The sequence below is a fragment of the Pezoporus wallicus genome, unplaced genomic scaffold (assembly GCF_028554395.1).
Source record: "Pezoporus wallicus isolate ANWC-B61680 ecotype Strahan unplaced genomic scaffold, APGP_CSIRO_Pwel_v1 contig_747, whole genome shotgun sequence".
NCBI classification, from domain to species: Eukaryota; Metazoa; Chordata; class Aves; order Psittaciformes; family Psittacidae; genus Pezoporus; species Pezoporus wallicus.
The window spans coordinates 2459075-2475508 of NW_026638457.1; the positions used below are offsets into that span (position 1 = coordinate 2459075).

General features: G+C 41.3%; 1 protein-coding gene across 3 annotated transcripts in view; it reads right to left on the reverse strand.

Moving 5' to 3' along the window:
• USP45 (ubiquitin specific peptidase 45) overlaps window positions 1–15412 on the reverse strand; it is a 49814-nt gene extending 34402 nt beyond the window's left edge. The window contains exons 1-5 of one of the 3 annotated variants that reach the window (XM_057410844.1): window positions 15292–15412; window positions 6230–6339; window positions 3944–4113; window positions 2722–2825; window positions 2118–2218 (exon numbers count right to left, since the gene is read on the reverse strand). In XM_057410844.1, the coding sequence (XP_057266827.1) occupies window positions 2118–2218; window positions 2722–2825; window positions 3944–4113; window positions 6230–6329 (475 nt within the window). In that variant the 5' untranslated portion in view covers window positions 6330–6339; window positions 15292–15412. Of the gene's footprint in view, window positions 1–2117; window positions 2219–2721; window positions 2826–3943; window positions 4114–6229; window positions 6340–15070; window positions 15263–15291 lie in introns of those variants that run through there. The other 2 variants (XM_057410845.1, XM_057410847.1) reach the window with 2 other exon arrangements.
• Between the last annotated feature and the right edge of the window lie 1022 nt (window positions 15413–16434).

A 16434-nucleotide genomic window follows, 5' to 3' on the forward strand; every position in this document is an offset into this window, starting at 1 on the left:
CTTGTGCCCAACATGACCTCTTAACCAAACAGACTCCTCTAAAACAAAACCAAGAAAAAGGAAAACAAAAAAAAAAAAGCAGGCATTGCTGGGTACAACAAACCATAGGATCAGATGCGAAAATCACACAGCTGCAAGCATTCTTTTGGGAACCCAGCACTGGGATTTATCTCAATCGCTTAATGTAATTACAAAAGTCAGTCATGTAGTAGTAATGTAATTTGCACATTTTTACAGCTGAAGTGAAGTTGAATCTTTATGAGAGGCCGAGTGAAAAGCAGGGATCCTGCTGCCACACTATTCCACCACATTAGTACCAAATGACAAGCATTTTGCTTTTGTTTATTTTCCAAGATGCATTAATTAGGAAATCTATATAACCCTCCCTTACATGTTTAAGCTGATTATTTTATCTTTCAATGACTCCTGCACTTTTGAGAACCAAAAAAAACCTAGCAGTCCTCACCCATTACTCAGATCCATGTTCATCCTGCATTTCTGCAGAAATTTCTACAGCGTGCTATTTGAAATTTAATGACGCATGCCAACCAGCTGTTACAACAGAAAGAAATCCAGACAGAAGATGAATTGTTGCTACAGTGTCACATTCTTATATGAAAATTAAGTATCTTCACTTGGGCTGCTTTCTTCGGAAGAAATGGAAAAGCAATGGAATAAAGCACAAGACTGATTTTTAAGTGAGAAATATGAACTATTCACTGTCAGTCTTACATTACTCACAAGTTATTTTACATTTATTTAAAATTAGTTTATTTTTTGAATGGCTGAATGTACAAAATAAATTTAAAAATCTAAGTCAACTAAGAATTTAAAGGACGGCAGTTACACTACAAATATTATTGTAACATGAAATAAAATGCTACACTAAAAAAAAGCCAAATGATAAATTATTAATAGAAAAGTTAATTTTCACTGTTATACTTTGTGTTCTTTGTGTTTTGTACAATAACATGAATTACATTTCAATTTCTGATTTAATTTTTAAAAAATCCTTAAAGGCAGTGTAATTTAAGGAAAAGGAAAAAAACCTTACTTAAGTTACATTTATTTAGAGGAAGTACCAACTGTGTCAGCCCAAGTATTCGACATAAAACAGAAAATGCATTGCTGTTACATTTATCAAAGTGAAACCAGAATGACAACTCTGGCTGGGAATTCCCAACCCACACATACCGTATTTATCAATACACAGCTGTCTCCCAGCCTCTTCCAGCGAGAAGCCTGGCCCAGAGCAACAGACCAAGCCAGGTAAACAGCTTTTTCCTCTTTTCCTTGCCACTTAAAACCCAACAAATCATATTTGGGCCAATGTTCCTAGAGCTCTCAAGAACGGGACCCAGACTGCTCAGCACAGCCATACTCTGCCATGGGGAGAGTGTCACAGAATCATAGACTCAACTAGATTGGAAGGAACCATTCAGATCATCAGATCCAAGCATTAGCCCAGCACTGCCAAGTCTACCACTAAACCATGTCACTAAGGGCATCTACATGGTTTTTGAACACTTCCAGGGACAGTGATTTCACCACTTCCCTGGGAATCCTCTTCCAATGCCTGACTACCCTTTCACTTGACAAATTTATCTCCCTTGGCAATTGCTTGTTCTAGCAATTAAAACCCAGTAACATAAGTGAACACAAAGCATTACATCCATCAACAAAGTACAAGAAAATCCACTTAAACAAATTTAATTAACTGTGGAAAACAAATTTAAATAAGAAAAATTTTAAGATGTGACACACCCACACTAGGAAAATACAATTATTTTATGCTTCTATATAGTTTTTGTGCATTAATTTATATGGCATCTTATTTAAGATAACTTCTTTACAATAAACTTTCCTCATTAAAGACAAAACTTGGAAAAACAGTGCCCAAAGTATTTTTTAAACATAACCACATTCCAGGGAAAAAAAATGGCATGTTTTGACAGGCATTACTTGAGCAAGTAATTGTGCAATTAACAATTGCATTATACTCACACCATACCCAATTTTTCAGTTGTATGTTTAACATGACTAAAAATCTGAAATGCTGATTTTTAGAGGCAGCAACTTACAGATCTCTCCACATAAAACTATTCATGTAAACTTACTTGGTTCAGCCCTGGAACCATGTTTTTGAAGAAAGTCAACTATCTGAGCCAAAACCTTTTTGTTGCAATGTGTTGACAGCTCTTCATCACATTCGTAACACCTAAACAAGAGAAGAAACAAACAGAAATTTAGGATAACTGGATACACCTCCCACCTCTAACAAACCTCACAAAAAACTTCACACAAATTACTTAAGCTCCAGGTTTCAATTTTTCATACTAAAAAGAGGAGTCAAACTGAATCCTCTCATCTCCTATAGGCTCTTCTACAGATCAGTCCCAATTCAGTGTGATACTTACAGATTTAAATAATCTGAGTTTATAGTCTTGCAAATAAGCATATAGAAACAAGCAGGAAGGACAGACTGCTATAACTAGCCAACTCACTACAGAACATAATGGACACAAACTTCTATCTTAGTATTGATTTGTGCCCCCTCTGAAAGTCCTAAGGACACTAATTTTCTCTCCAGAAAGCATGCCTTTCCTTTATATTCATTTTACCTGTCAGAATCATTCTTTATCATGAGAAGACTCTGCTTCAAGTTATGCTTTTTAGTCCTTATATATAAGCATATACGAACATCTGTGTACTCGTTCTTACCATATGATCCATGTGCTGAGGTTGATAACAATGCAATGAGGTTCTGTGCGTGCTGTTTGGAAGTGTTTCAGAGAATGCTGGCCTTCAGAGTTCTTACTACAACCCTAAAAACAGAAACACCAGCACAGTAAGGACTAAAAAAGGGAAGTAGGAAAAGACTGTATTATTAGTAAATAAACTACCAAAACTTTGCTTTTCAAAATGAGGCAGAAAACTGTAGTGCCCTAAATACTCATTCAGCATTCCCACGGATTGAGAAGGTTTAACATTCTTTATAATCCAGTATTATAAAGATATTAACTTTTTTTTTTGTTGTTTGCACTAAAAAGCTACTCACAACACACCATTTATATACAGCAACTTCAAAAGAAAACATTTACAATTTTTCAAGTATCTACACAATGGGATTTAGAAGAGTCAGGACTGGTCTCTGAATGAGGCATGATTTTTGGAGAATATAAACAGCATATACATGAAAATGCATAAAGTTAATTCCTTTTCAAAGCCCTCCTTAACTACAAATTTTCAGAGACAAAATATATGGGTTCTCCTCAGATTCAGTTAGCTACCTTCTGAAGCCTGCAAATAGCACAGTCCTTTTCAAAATTAAATCTGTTCAGATAATACCAGGAGCTGGCTTCTGTCCTTACTATGGCAAAATCTACTGAAAGTTTAAGAAAATTGTGAAATGCTTCATTCAGGCAACTGTTAGCTAAACGAAGCATGATACTTCTTGTAAATTGATTTTTTTTTCTGTATTTTTACTTCACTCAGAAGGCAGAAACCTGTGCAAGCCTTTGAGGTCAGGATCTGCTGTTATAAACTCTTGAGGCCACGATTTGACACTATAACTGATCCAGTCTAATGGCTAGCTCTCACAAAAAGCAGAACTGTCACTTCGGCACAGTCCTTTCTCCCTAGTTTCAGTCAAATCTAGCAACTGAGTGTCCACAATATAAGTTGATTCAGCAATATACATATTTACATGGTTTTTCATTCATTTGTATTTGTGGGATCCAAAGGTAAACAAGAACACTGCTGCAAACAAGACACGATCAACCTAAGGCTACATTCCACTCCACTGAAGAAGCTGAAGAAAGCATTTATGTCACACTGTTTCACTGAAGGCAATGAGATGCTCGAGAGACAAGGATCCATACCAGTCATATCCTTTAGGAAATCAGGGCCAATCCACCTCCACAAATTTACAGCATACGCTTACCTGAGAGCCACATTTGAGACACAGCCATATGTCTGAAGGTGCCACAGGTTCACCATCACTCATCCGTCTCTCCTTCAGACATTCTGCACATATTGACCAGACACTCTGAGCTACCGCCCTCTTAACATGATGCACATCTACTGCTTGGCTCACATGCTGGCAGGTTAAGCCTAGAGAAAACAACATATACTTGCTTTCATCCGTTAAAAATAACAGCTATGAAGGGGAACACATGTACACTAGAAGAGCAGAATCTTCAATGGATTTAGCATTTGGAAAAAAATAGCAAAGAACTAAAAGGGGAAAAATCATCCATGCTGCTCCCCATATACTGAATTTTATGAAGAATCTATTTCAGTCTTTCGATAATGAAAATCCTTTTTAAGTCAATAAAAGCCACCTCTTAAAAAGAGATAAACTACTTTGTACAAAAGTACAAGGATTACTTCTGTACAAAATTCATTTCCCTTCTTTTTGTTTGGCTTTTTTTCCTCTGTGAGCAATAAAATACTGCATAAATCTATTTTTGCATGCAACAACATAGGCAGTTGACCTCCTTTTCAATCTATAAAGAAAGATTTTCAAATACCTGTGCATCCCTATTACAACTGTCCATTCTGCACATTCATATCAACCACCATCCTTCTCTGTCATATTTTTTGCACAAATTCCACTGTAATATTACACAATAACATAGGTTTGATGGAAGCTCTAAAGGCCATCTTGTTTAAACCCTCATATAAGCAAGACCAAATACAAATTTAGATATGGTTGCTGATGGTTTTCTTCAGCTATGAGTTTAACATCTTCAAGAACAGACTTTTCACCAACTCACTAGAAAATCAGTTTTCTGTCTGAACATCCTCAGGGTGAAAAGAAAATAAATTTTCTCATACCTAGCCAAATTTTCCTCGCCCTAACTTTTGTCTGTTACATTTAGTGCTTTCACTGTAGACCTTCTGGAAGAGTCCAGCTGTGCCTTTTCTATAACTGCCTATTAGGCAGTCAAAGAAGGATACTATACTTTCACACCTTTGGCTCAAAAAAGCCATTTCCTTTAGCCTCTCTTCACACACCATGTTCTCAATCTCCTTAACCACATGGAGGAGGTGAACCACTGCTGGACCCACTCTGACAAGTCAGTATCTTTCTTGTAACAGAGCCCACAGCTGGACACAGTACTCCACATGAAGTCTCACAAGTGATGGGAAGACAGAAAGAATCAGGTACCTCACCCTGCATTCCAGTTAATTTAGTCCAGCATATAGCAGGCACAAACCACACTGCTTGCTTTTATTCAGCACGTGCACTGGGAACCCCAGACCCTTTTCTGCATAGCTACTTTCAAGCCACTGATTCACACCCTGTAATTGCATGTGGTTATTTTGGCCCCAGTGCCAAACTCTCCACTTGCCTCTGTTGAACTCCAAGAAGTTTCTGCCACCCATTTCTCCTGCCGGTCTAGACTGCTCTGAATGGCAGACCTATCCTCCAGTGCTCTTCTCAATTTGTTGTTATGAAGATGACAGAGAGTAGCTTCACAGTGACACCACCCATTTCCCTTAGCATCATCAGATGCATCCCATCTGCTCCCATGGACCAGTTCACTTAACAGTTCTCAATCTTCTTGTAATACGGGAAATGCTTAAATCCCAGAGTCTGCCACTAGACTCAGGGACCAGGGAGCACTGAGTGCAGAGCTCACATGTGAAGACAAAGGCAGGATTTTGTTCCTTAGCCTTTGCCCATGTCCCCTGTCCCTACGTCCCCTGCCCCCTTAAGCAGCATGCTTGCACTTGCCTTAGCCTTCATTTTACTGTCACAGTATCCATACAAGCCCACCTTACTCTTCACCCTCATCAGATTCAACTCTAACAGAGGCTGGTTTATCTAATCCCATCCCTGCACACCTGGGGCCCCTGAAAGGGCAGCCCAAACCTGCTTTCACCTTCTCTGCCCCTCCTTTTTGCCAATGAGCTCAGCTAGAAGCTTCCCATTCAGCCAACCAGCCTCCTGCCACATGTGCTTGACCTTCCCTACACAGGAAAGGACCATTCTCCTGCTTTGAAGAGGTTGTCATCAGGGATCAAACAATTTTCCAGAGTTGCCCCTTCGGGGCAGTCATGCAGTGTAACAACAGATCATGTCATAAACACTTGACTGGGGATATTTCTGTTATAAATTCAAAAAAGAAGTGTCTCATGGTACCACTGATTTGTGGGTTTCATTGGTCAACACACTTATTAGCCCTCAACTTCAAGACCAAACATCACATAGTGTATTTACCTGAAATATCATCTGAAGAGTCCTCATCCTGTGGCCTGTTAGGCCTTTTGCTTCTCTTTGGTTTCTCGGGGGTGGCTCTTGATGGATCTTTCACCCGCATCTGTTACTTACTAGGAAACAGAAACAGAGGCTGTTTTACTGTCTGAACACTTCATCAAATGTAGTGCATTTAAAGGCATGAAATCAAATCACACATTCAAAACTCATGAACACAGTTTTAGGCTTTGACTAATGTCCGCTGTTGTGTAACAAGGAGTATGAATGTGCCAGGAATGAATTCTTAGGAATGCCGCAAGATCAGTTCGTTACACTACATGACATTATAAATTGTATCTATAGCTACAGGAGACACACTTCCAGGCAATGGCATTAAATATTTGAGATAGCAAGATTTTCTTCATGTTTGTTATTGTAAGATACTACAGAGCTCCAACCATACCCTACCAGAAAAACTTCATCAAAAGAAAAGCTTCTCTTCCTTATCATATCTCTCTTTGGAAAGGCTTCAGTCACCATTTATCCTTCCACATTACCTAAAAACTTTTGAGCAATTTCAAACAATTTAATACATACAAAAGTCTTCCAAATCTCATGAGTGAGGACAGACTGGAGTGCAAGCTGACACACACACCCTCCCCACCATTTAATAGCAGAGAATACATATAGATGAAGTCTCTCATAGGAAATTAGGGTCATTAATCAAGGAGTCCTATGAGGAACAGAAGTAAAGGATAAGTATTTGCCACTAAATTTTAAAAAACAGTCTTCACAGATTTCAGCACACTGTTCATTTAATCAAAATCCAAATATGAATTTACCAAAGGCATGTTAGCTGTGTGTCACACAAACAGCTCCTGAGGCTTAGTTTACAGGCTTTTAATAATATGACTCATAAACAGATTTATGTTTTCATATACAAAGCATATGAATCAAATATAGCCAAATATTCATACATTGCAAACCTGTGGACCATTCTGTTATGAAAAAAAAACCTATGTCTTTTTGTATACCCCAAACAGATTAATGTCACCTGAGCCACCACTACCAAGCATTTTCAACTGTGCTAATAAATTTACGTATAGGAAACCTCTAAATTCATAAAATCATAGAATGAATCGTAGAACCACAAAATGGTTTGAGCTGGAACGGGCCTTAAAGCTCCTCCAGCTCCAACCCCTGCCACGGGCTGGGACACCTTCCACTAGAGCAGCTTGCTCCAAGCCCCTGTGTCCAACCTGGTCTGAACACTGCCAGGAATGGGGCAGTCACAGTTTCTCTGGGCACCCTGTGCCACTGTCTCACCACCTTCACAGTAAAGAACTTCTTCCTCATGTCCAATCTAAATGTACCCTCTTTCAGTTTAAAGCTATCCCCCCTTGTAAAAAATCCCTCTCCAGCTTTCTGGTAGGCATCATTCAGGTACTGGAAGGCTGCTATAAACTCTCCCCAGAGCCCTCTCTTCTCCAGGCTGAACAGCCCCAGTTCTATACTTGGGAATAGCAAAAGATATATTCTTGCTACAGATCACGTAGATGATTGCCAAAGTTTAGAAAGTTTGTCTGTCTAAGGTTTTAAATCTCTGTATATGCATTTAGACCTTTGTACTACTGAAGGTTTGAGAGACAGGGGAATTGACCTGTATATTGAACTCACTGTTCCCTCTCTTATCCATTAAGCCAATCAGCAGAACAGTTGACAATATGTACATTAGAGCACCATCATTGCTGGTATTTGAACAGCCTTCAGTGAAGCACAGCAGGCAACCATACCTCAATGCTCCTGTTCCAGGTTCCTACACATCTTGACAGACGTCTCTGCATCTGTCACACATACTGGTAGTGCTACAGGTTTTTTGCACAAACAAGTAGAGATTTATTCTGGACAAGTCAAATTTCTGTAGAGTATGAAATAAACCTTTACTCTTTGCTTAATGGCTTCATGTCTCCTCAACCTTTCAAAACGCACTCCATTTTTTTTGCAGAATGCTATATTTACATAGCAGTCAGTTTATACTATATTAAACAGCATGGTCTTCTTAAATTACAGATTTCACGATCTCCTGTACTTAAGGGTATAAAGCTTCCAGCGTTTACACATGCAAGTAAACAATGACAGTGAATTCAGCTTTGCTCTTTTTGTAGGTTTGCAATTTGCATCCATATAGTAAGGAAAATGTCAATATTCCAGCCCTTGACTATTTATAGTCAACAAACGTTAGCATGTCTAATGTACATCAACAGCCTTCTTAGAACACAAAGAAGTGCTTCCAACCCAAACTTCAACTGTGTGTTTCTGTACTGACACCTTATCACAGATACACAAGCTTTATGTGAAAGTAGCCATCATCACCTGTCATTGAGACATTCACTAAACAGTAAGGCAGATATACATCCACTGTTAGAAAAGCCATGACTTGACACTAAATTATGTAAAGAGTCAATAGCAGAGGCAGCAAAAATGTCCTCCCTAAAGGAACGCAGTTGTGTTTAGCTTACTCAACACTGACATAAACAATCTACAGGTTAATTTCAGCATAACAATTTTTATCTCTTTGGACAGATTACATAAGACTGTCCAAACCACAGACTTCACCCAACGGAAGTCATGTTGAGAGCTCAGATAACTTAATGAAAGAACGATTATGGACTAAATTAGCTGAAATACAAGCAAGCTTTTCCACCTATGAAATCCTGTGGCACATAGGACAGGTGATACAATCTGGATCTGGGCACACACAACCCACCACTAAACCCACTCTCCAGGGTCCTTCAGGACACATGGAAAGGACAGTGTCAGCAGGTACCCGCAACAACTGAAAATGTGGCATTTCTAGCCCAATATAATGAACATGGAATTAGAAATGAACACTGGCATAAGAAGCCAGCACTCACACTGCAGGTTTGGGAACCCACCGAGCAAACACTTTCAGTCTTCTTTCAGCAAGAGCAGGCAGAACAAATGATAACATGGACCGTTAGATAAATTAGTTTTCCTGAACATACATATAGACAGGCATCCATCAGACAATGTTTACTGACCTGTGTGCACTTGGAAAAGCCACAGCATGTCAAGGACCTAGCCAGCCAGGGTCTGTGCCTGATTTTGAAAACCATGTAAGTGGGATGGAAGGGTAAGAGCAGCTAGCTTCTCAGCATGCATCTACAATGCAAGCAGCACAGTATATATGCAGCGCTATCTGCCCTTTTCCAATGTATTTTGGGATGGAAAACATGACAAAGAAAAAATCTCATTTAACAATTAAAAACATGATCAACATTTCAAAATTAAAATGTTTACACTAGGAATTTGATTATCACACTTAATTGAAATAAATAAGGAAGAAACCTAAGGTGCTACAGAAACTACTTCTCAGAAATATTTCAGTTTACAGGAAATAAAAGATTTTATTGGCATTAAACCCTTGAACAAACATAAATGAAATAAAGCATAAAATACAGCTAACAAAAAAGCAAGAGAAAAATTCTGTAGATTTCTGTTGACTATAGGTATAAGTCATTCACGACAAGCAGGCAGAAGAAAAATTAACTATTTACACAAAATTAACTTGATACATTGAAGATTCAAAACTGTGGGAATAATCCTATGATTTGCCTCTTTCCAACCCATTCTCCTATTTTTTTTAATATGTTCAATGACGAATTTGTGACTACAGCTGTCAACTGTGGAGTGGCCTAGGAGACCAACTCTCCCTCTTCACCTGTAAGAAAAGAAGTCTCCATGACTTCCTTGCCTGGAAGTTTCTTTTTTGTGTTGGAAAAACAAATACAGGAATGTTTTTATTTTGTATACAAAAAATTAAGCTATAGTGCAAATGACACTTGACTAATGAATCAGACAAACAGAAAAACACTGATTCTGGGGGTAGAAAAAGCTGAGTTTAGAGGGTATGTTAGCTCCATCCTGATCTCTTTTTGCAGACAGTAAAAATCTTAACTAGAAATTATGCAGTTTCATGGGAAAAAGTTAAAAATAGAAAGAGATAGATCTCTTCCTTTTAAACAATAATTTCATACAAAACTAAGAACAAGTTCTTGCCAAACTCAGATTCTTTGAGGTCAGTTTGAAGTGTAATCATCATCACCTGAAATTCTCCCTTTGCTTTTTACTTCTTAAAAGACTCCTAATGCCAGTCTGCCTACAAATAGCTGATTAAGATCAAAAGCTCCTCACTACAACTGCTCATTTCCACCTTTGTAGAAAGAATAAACCACTTCAAAAGCAACAGAATGATCTGCCTACAGAATTTAAAGAGCTTCAAATCTGACAAAATGCCAAAAAAAACATGCTAAATTCATTACGTTAAATCTAAGGTATGCCTAGACTGTTTTAAAGTTAACTGTGCCTAAAATAGGCTATATTTAACAATGTTAATATGTTTATATTTAGAAATGCACCTTCTTCATAAAATACATATTCAGAAACTAAAAAGAGCTGGAAGCAATTCCTAAAATAAGTACTTGTTATTTTTTTTATAATTTTATCTTTTGCTGGAACTCAGTAGAGCTAGGACCAATAAAGGATATAAAGTTAGTGTGAACTACAATTCACTTTTCTGTTTGAGGACAGATAGATGTACAAGCAAACTATGTCTTCACTGACTAGACTCACCAAAATCTATTACCATCTTACCATCTTGCACTCCTGACTTAGAGCTTGAGTCCCTCCTCCTACAATGTCTACAGCTCACTTGCTACAGTTTCAAATGTGCCACCTTAGTGAGTTTTCCAGTGTTGTACCTTCACTATGATACATAGAAGAAACTTGAATCAGATCATCAGTATGTTAAACAAATAACTTGCCATGCTGACTGCTACCATATCACTGGTTCTATCTGCCAAGATCATGTTCTCTCCCCTTATGGTGGTGCCAGCCATTTCAGGCAAGTGCCACATTTTTATTCTTATTATGTGTTTAATACCTATCACAACCTACCTGATCCTTGATTAACTGGGAGGATTACAATTTCATTACTGGAATGCAAACAAGATAAAAATGGTGCAACAACCACCAACTCATCTAAGCAACTTACCCTATGAAATATAGCCAAGTTTGTCTACAGATAGTCTCCAGGTACTATTTTGGATAGGGGTAATATTTTACAGTAGGACTGCCAATTACCTGTGAAACCAGCGTTGTTAATTATTTCATCAGTGAGCACCAGAATTCAAAGAAGCTGGGGCAAAGACATTTACCTCAGCCCCTCAATTCATTTGAGACACCCTAAATTCCAGCTGCCTCACCACTTGTAGTAAAACTTTCATGTTAAAATGATACCATTTTAGGTTGCTAATGCAAAAAAAAAAAAAAAAAGAAAAGAAAAGCAACTGCATCATAATGAAAAGGCATGGAGTGAAAAATCAGCCATTTCACTTAACTCAACAGAACTGTCCATTTGTCAACAGCCTCCTGGCCAAAGGGGCTGAGGAACAGCACAGATGTGCAGTTAAATCCAAATGCCAAGATGCTCCGTAGTGCATCTGTGAAGGGCCTTTATGAACTCCCACGTAACTGTCAGACTATAGAAAAAAGAGCCTTGTACAGGTCAGTAATGACAGATCCTCAGCAGAACTGCTACATGTTTTGATGTAAGCTGCAAGTTGATCTATTTTGGATGTCTGTTCCAAGCATTACCTGTGGCATTTTGGCTTGCTGCTAGATCAAATGTCACCCAATCAGAGCAAGAACTGTGTCCATCACCGTTAGCAACTGGGCAGTGTCACCCATCAGTGGACCAGGCAGCTCAGCACTCTGACAGCCACCAAAACCTTTGCGGCAAACAAGCCCCCACTGCCTGCTGCAGCAGTAAAAGGACCAGAACTGCTGACTGGTAGTGGCAGCAACACTTCTTCCCCTGGAAAATGTCATCTGAGATTCTGAAAGTGTCTTCTCCAAGATTTCCTACCCCAAAGGCACATCACACATCCTACACTGTCACTGGAGCTCAAACGCTAACCCTGACATTATATTACAGTCCTAAAAGGGTGAGACACTGATGCACTTTTTGCACAAGGAATGAGATGGAGCCATCAGACCACTAGATACAACTTTCCAAGTGACAGTAAAAATCTTGCATTTCTCAATTTTATTAATCTTTTTTATCCAGCTGACCATGCTAAACATGGTCTGATGACATTCATGTTTGCATCCTGAACAATCCCCCTCAGATTTCCTCCTAAAACCCACTTGCCACAGAAAAACTACTTCTAAACATGAATAGAAACCAGATGTGTCCAGAAACAAGAATGAAGAGACCCTGTAACTGGGTTTATGACTAAATGAAGGATTGAGTGGGTAAAAGGAGTAGTATTTTCATGACATATTTTTGCTAGCATCTTACAGCACAGGTCTGACAGAAAAATTTCCGGGATATCTGTCAATATCCAACCTCATAAAGCAAACTGAAACTTCTGTTATGTTCTCTATCCCACCTTAAATGTATTAAAAAATAAATAAATATGAACACACCAAGAGGGGAAAAACATCTGATAGATGCATTCATGTCTAACATGGATTTTCCACAAATTCACGCTTTAAAAAGCTGAACACTGTTAAAGTACCATAAAAAGAGCCATGGCTTTTAACTAATGATGTTAGCCCACAAGTGAAAACTTTGTTATGTGGAAAGGTAGGCAGATGACACTCTGTGTTACAGCTGTAACAGTCATTTTTCTCATTTTTAGTAGCTGGTGCCGTGCTGTGTTTTCAGCTTTAGTCTGAGGACAATGCTGATAACACACCGATGTTTTTGTTGCCAAGTAATGCTTACCCTGATCAAGGACTTTTCAGTCTCCCATGCTCTGCCAGTGAGGAGGAACGCAAGAAGCCAAGACGGAGCACAGACAGGACATCTGATCCACACTAGCCAAAGGGGTATTCCATACCACAGCATGTCATGCCCCGTATAAAGCCCACAGCACCCAGCATTCCCAGGCAGTCTCCCATCCAAGTACTAACCAAGCTGACAGACTATGCACATTGGTGATATGAACACCAATGTAACAGTGCCATCACCACAGAAAATCTGAGGGCGTAACAACTGAAACAGCTGGAAAGTAACCACTGAAATCTTGGCAGGATAACTATGTGGACAAAACCTAGAGAAAAAAAGTGATCTGACCTGTCACTAAGAGAACATGAAGGGCAACATCAGCAAAGGATGAACTTCAGAGAAATGCTAATTCTGTGAAGCCTGAAAAAAAAAAAAACGGAACTGGGGATGCAACACAATGTGTGAAATAGCAGGCTGAAGCCCACACAAAACAATACGTTAAGCTGAGACTCACTTTGTACCCATGCCTAAAAGGCTGAGTCAGAGCAGATGAAGGAAGACAACCACTCCACCTAACTTCCCATTTACTCTGGAAGGGTGCTGTGGGAGTGAACTGAAGTAAAACATAGAATGGTAAAGAACTATGGAAAACTGGTTTGAGCTCTTTGAAAGTCGAAGTCTTGCCACTGAGAGCAAAAAATTTCATTGCAACTTCTTCCTCCACACAAACTGCCCCAGTTTCCTTTGATGACATGTGTAAAGTGGAACAACTTGTTCTTGATCCACGATTGATGCTCACAGCAGAACCTGTAAGATGCCAGCTGCATTTCTGTGAATCTCGCAGGAACAAAACTACAGAGCACCCATTCTTCAGTATTTCACGAAGAAATCTGACAGAACATTTACAACTGTAGTAAACTGCAGTGCAGTTTCACAAAGGCATATTCTGCTACCAATCTGCCACTACTATACTTCCATTTAGAAAGCTAATGAGAAAAGAAAATGAGAGCAGAATGAATCCTCTGAACACAACTCTGCTTTACGTGCTTGTGTAAGAGGATTATTTAATGGAATTGGGAAATACCTGTAGCTAAAGACAACACGCAACAAGAACACAGTCTACACCTGGATTTATTACCATCTGCTTCTGCATTCTTGGTATCTTACTTTATTCTTCTGCATCCGTGTTCAATACACTGCTGTGCATATCCTGTTTAACTATGTGAGTAGCAACATTCTACAGCAAGAGCACGATGAAGTTCTAAACTAAGGGACATGAACAGCAAATGGCAGAATGAAGTCCTAAAAACAAAATAGATAGAATCAAAACATTAATGCAAATACAACATGCAGAGTTGCAGTTATGGATCTAAAATACCATCTCTCTGGTTGATCAAGAGGACTGTCACCACGCTGTCATCTAACCACCAGGCACATACCAGTCTGCATTAGCTGAAAACCAGACTTCAGGTAGTGGAGCATGGGCACTGTGGCCACACGCAATGCCTGCAAAAACACTTGGTGTGGAGAGCTCCACGCAGCTGTGGCAGCAGGCCGGGCAGTGGCATCACCAGGCCGGCATATGCCACGCTGTCAGAGCAGGGCAGAAATGATCACGCCAGCCTCATGACACGGAGCCACAAGACCATTTTATAATTGCATTCACTTGCTAACTTGCCTAATGCAAAGTGAACAGAGCATATGTTTAAGCCCGATGCTACCAACTCTAACTGAACAGGCCGAGATGCCTATTGCGGGTCATGGAGACAGCCCGGTGCTGCTGTTTTCATGTCACAGTAGGGTTAGCCTATTTCAGACCGACACCGAACGGTCAGCACCAGCAGCTCGCAGCCAGCTACCCAAAACGAGCCCACGCGAGCCGTAGTTGGCCATCAGACCGGAACACGTAGAGAGAAGCGCTTCTCGGTACCGGGAAAGGCGACCTGCCCGGCCCGGGGCCACGGCGAGGCAATGACCCTGCCCGCCCTACCGCAGCCCGTCACCAGCGTCGCGCGGCATCCTCTCCCCTCCCGCGCCCCGTCCGGCTGCACCTGCGCGGCGCCCTGGGGACTCGGATCCGCAGGCCGTCAGCCCGGCCGCCGCCATGGTGGGGCGGCGCGGCACGGCCCGGCTCTCCAAACCGCAGCAGCCGCGGGTTAGCGCCGAGGCTCCGCGACCCCGGCTCCGCAAGGAGGAGCCCGCGGCGGACACGGCTTCCCCCGAGCTGGGCTGGCGCCCTTCCCCTTCCCCGCCCCGAAGGCCCTGCACTCACGGAGCAGCGGGCGGGCTGCAGGCAGGCGAGCGCGGCGGCAGGAAGCGACGGAGGAAGCTGGGCCGCAGCCAGGGCCGCGCCGCGCCGCTCCGCTCCGCCCGGCGCGGCCCGCCCCCGGTCTTGCCGCGCTGCTCCCCCCCCCAGCCCGAGCCGTTGCCCGGACCCCAGCTCCAGGCTCCCGGCGGGCCCCGGAGCTGTCGCGGAGAGGGCGGCTTGGCTCGGGGGGTGGTGCCGGTTTGAGGGCAGGATGGGTCTCACGGGGAGGAAGGGCGGTGGGGAAGTGAGGCTGCCGGCCGGGTCGGAGCGTATCTGAGCCCGCCTAGAGGCAACAGGTCGCGGCAGGTCTGGCTGCGGGGCACCTTAGAAACTCAATGGAAAGAAGGGAGGGGGTGCAGAAGGGGTTACCTTCGCACTGGAATTTGGTGAGATCTTGCTGAAAGACCTGGAGATGCTGCACTGCATTTGCGTATGTGGGGAGCAAGCTAACAGGTTTGCATGCTTGCAAGGGTGTGGGTAGTTATCCAGAGGTTATACAGAAGGGTCTAGGCTCTGCCTAGGTTGTCAAGACAGCCACTGTGGGAGGGACGGGAGTGATCGGAATCAAAGGTGCAAATCCTAGCTGAGGGGCAGGCAGAGTAAAAGGTGTCCAGCGCACAAGGGAGAAGCTAGAAGAAACTGGGATTCAGATTAAACTCAGCATGTGGCTAGACAGCAAGGGGGGCTTTATTTGGAAGAAACCAAATCTGAATTAAGGACTAAGAAAATAGTAGTTTTATTGGAATAAGATTAACCAGTGATAAGCAATAGAGAAGAAAGGGGGAAAGGGTGAAGTTGCAGTGGCACCCCTCAAAAATCAAGGATGGAGAACCTCTAGTGTGTCTGCTCATAAGATGACAGAATGGGAAGGGAAGCATGTAGAAGTCATTGAACCAAGCAAAGACAGGATGTCAAGAAGAGTATTGTTGAAAGTGGTTGACAGATTACGCGGGATTTGATTTAGGTAGGAGGAATTCTTCAGGCACTTCAATGACAGTGGTGACAACTGAGCACAAAGATCTGCAAGCATGCTGCAGACCATGTAACAGAGGAGCCCCAGACTTGAGTTAATGGAATCTGTATAAGAAAGAGAAAGAATGTGGGACA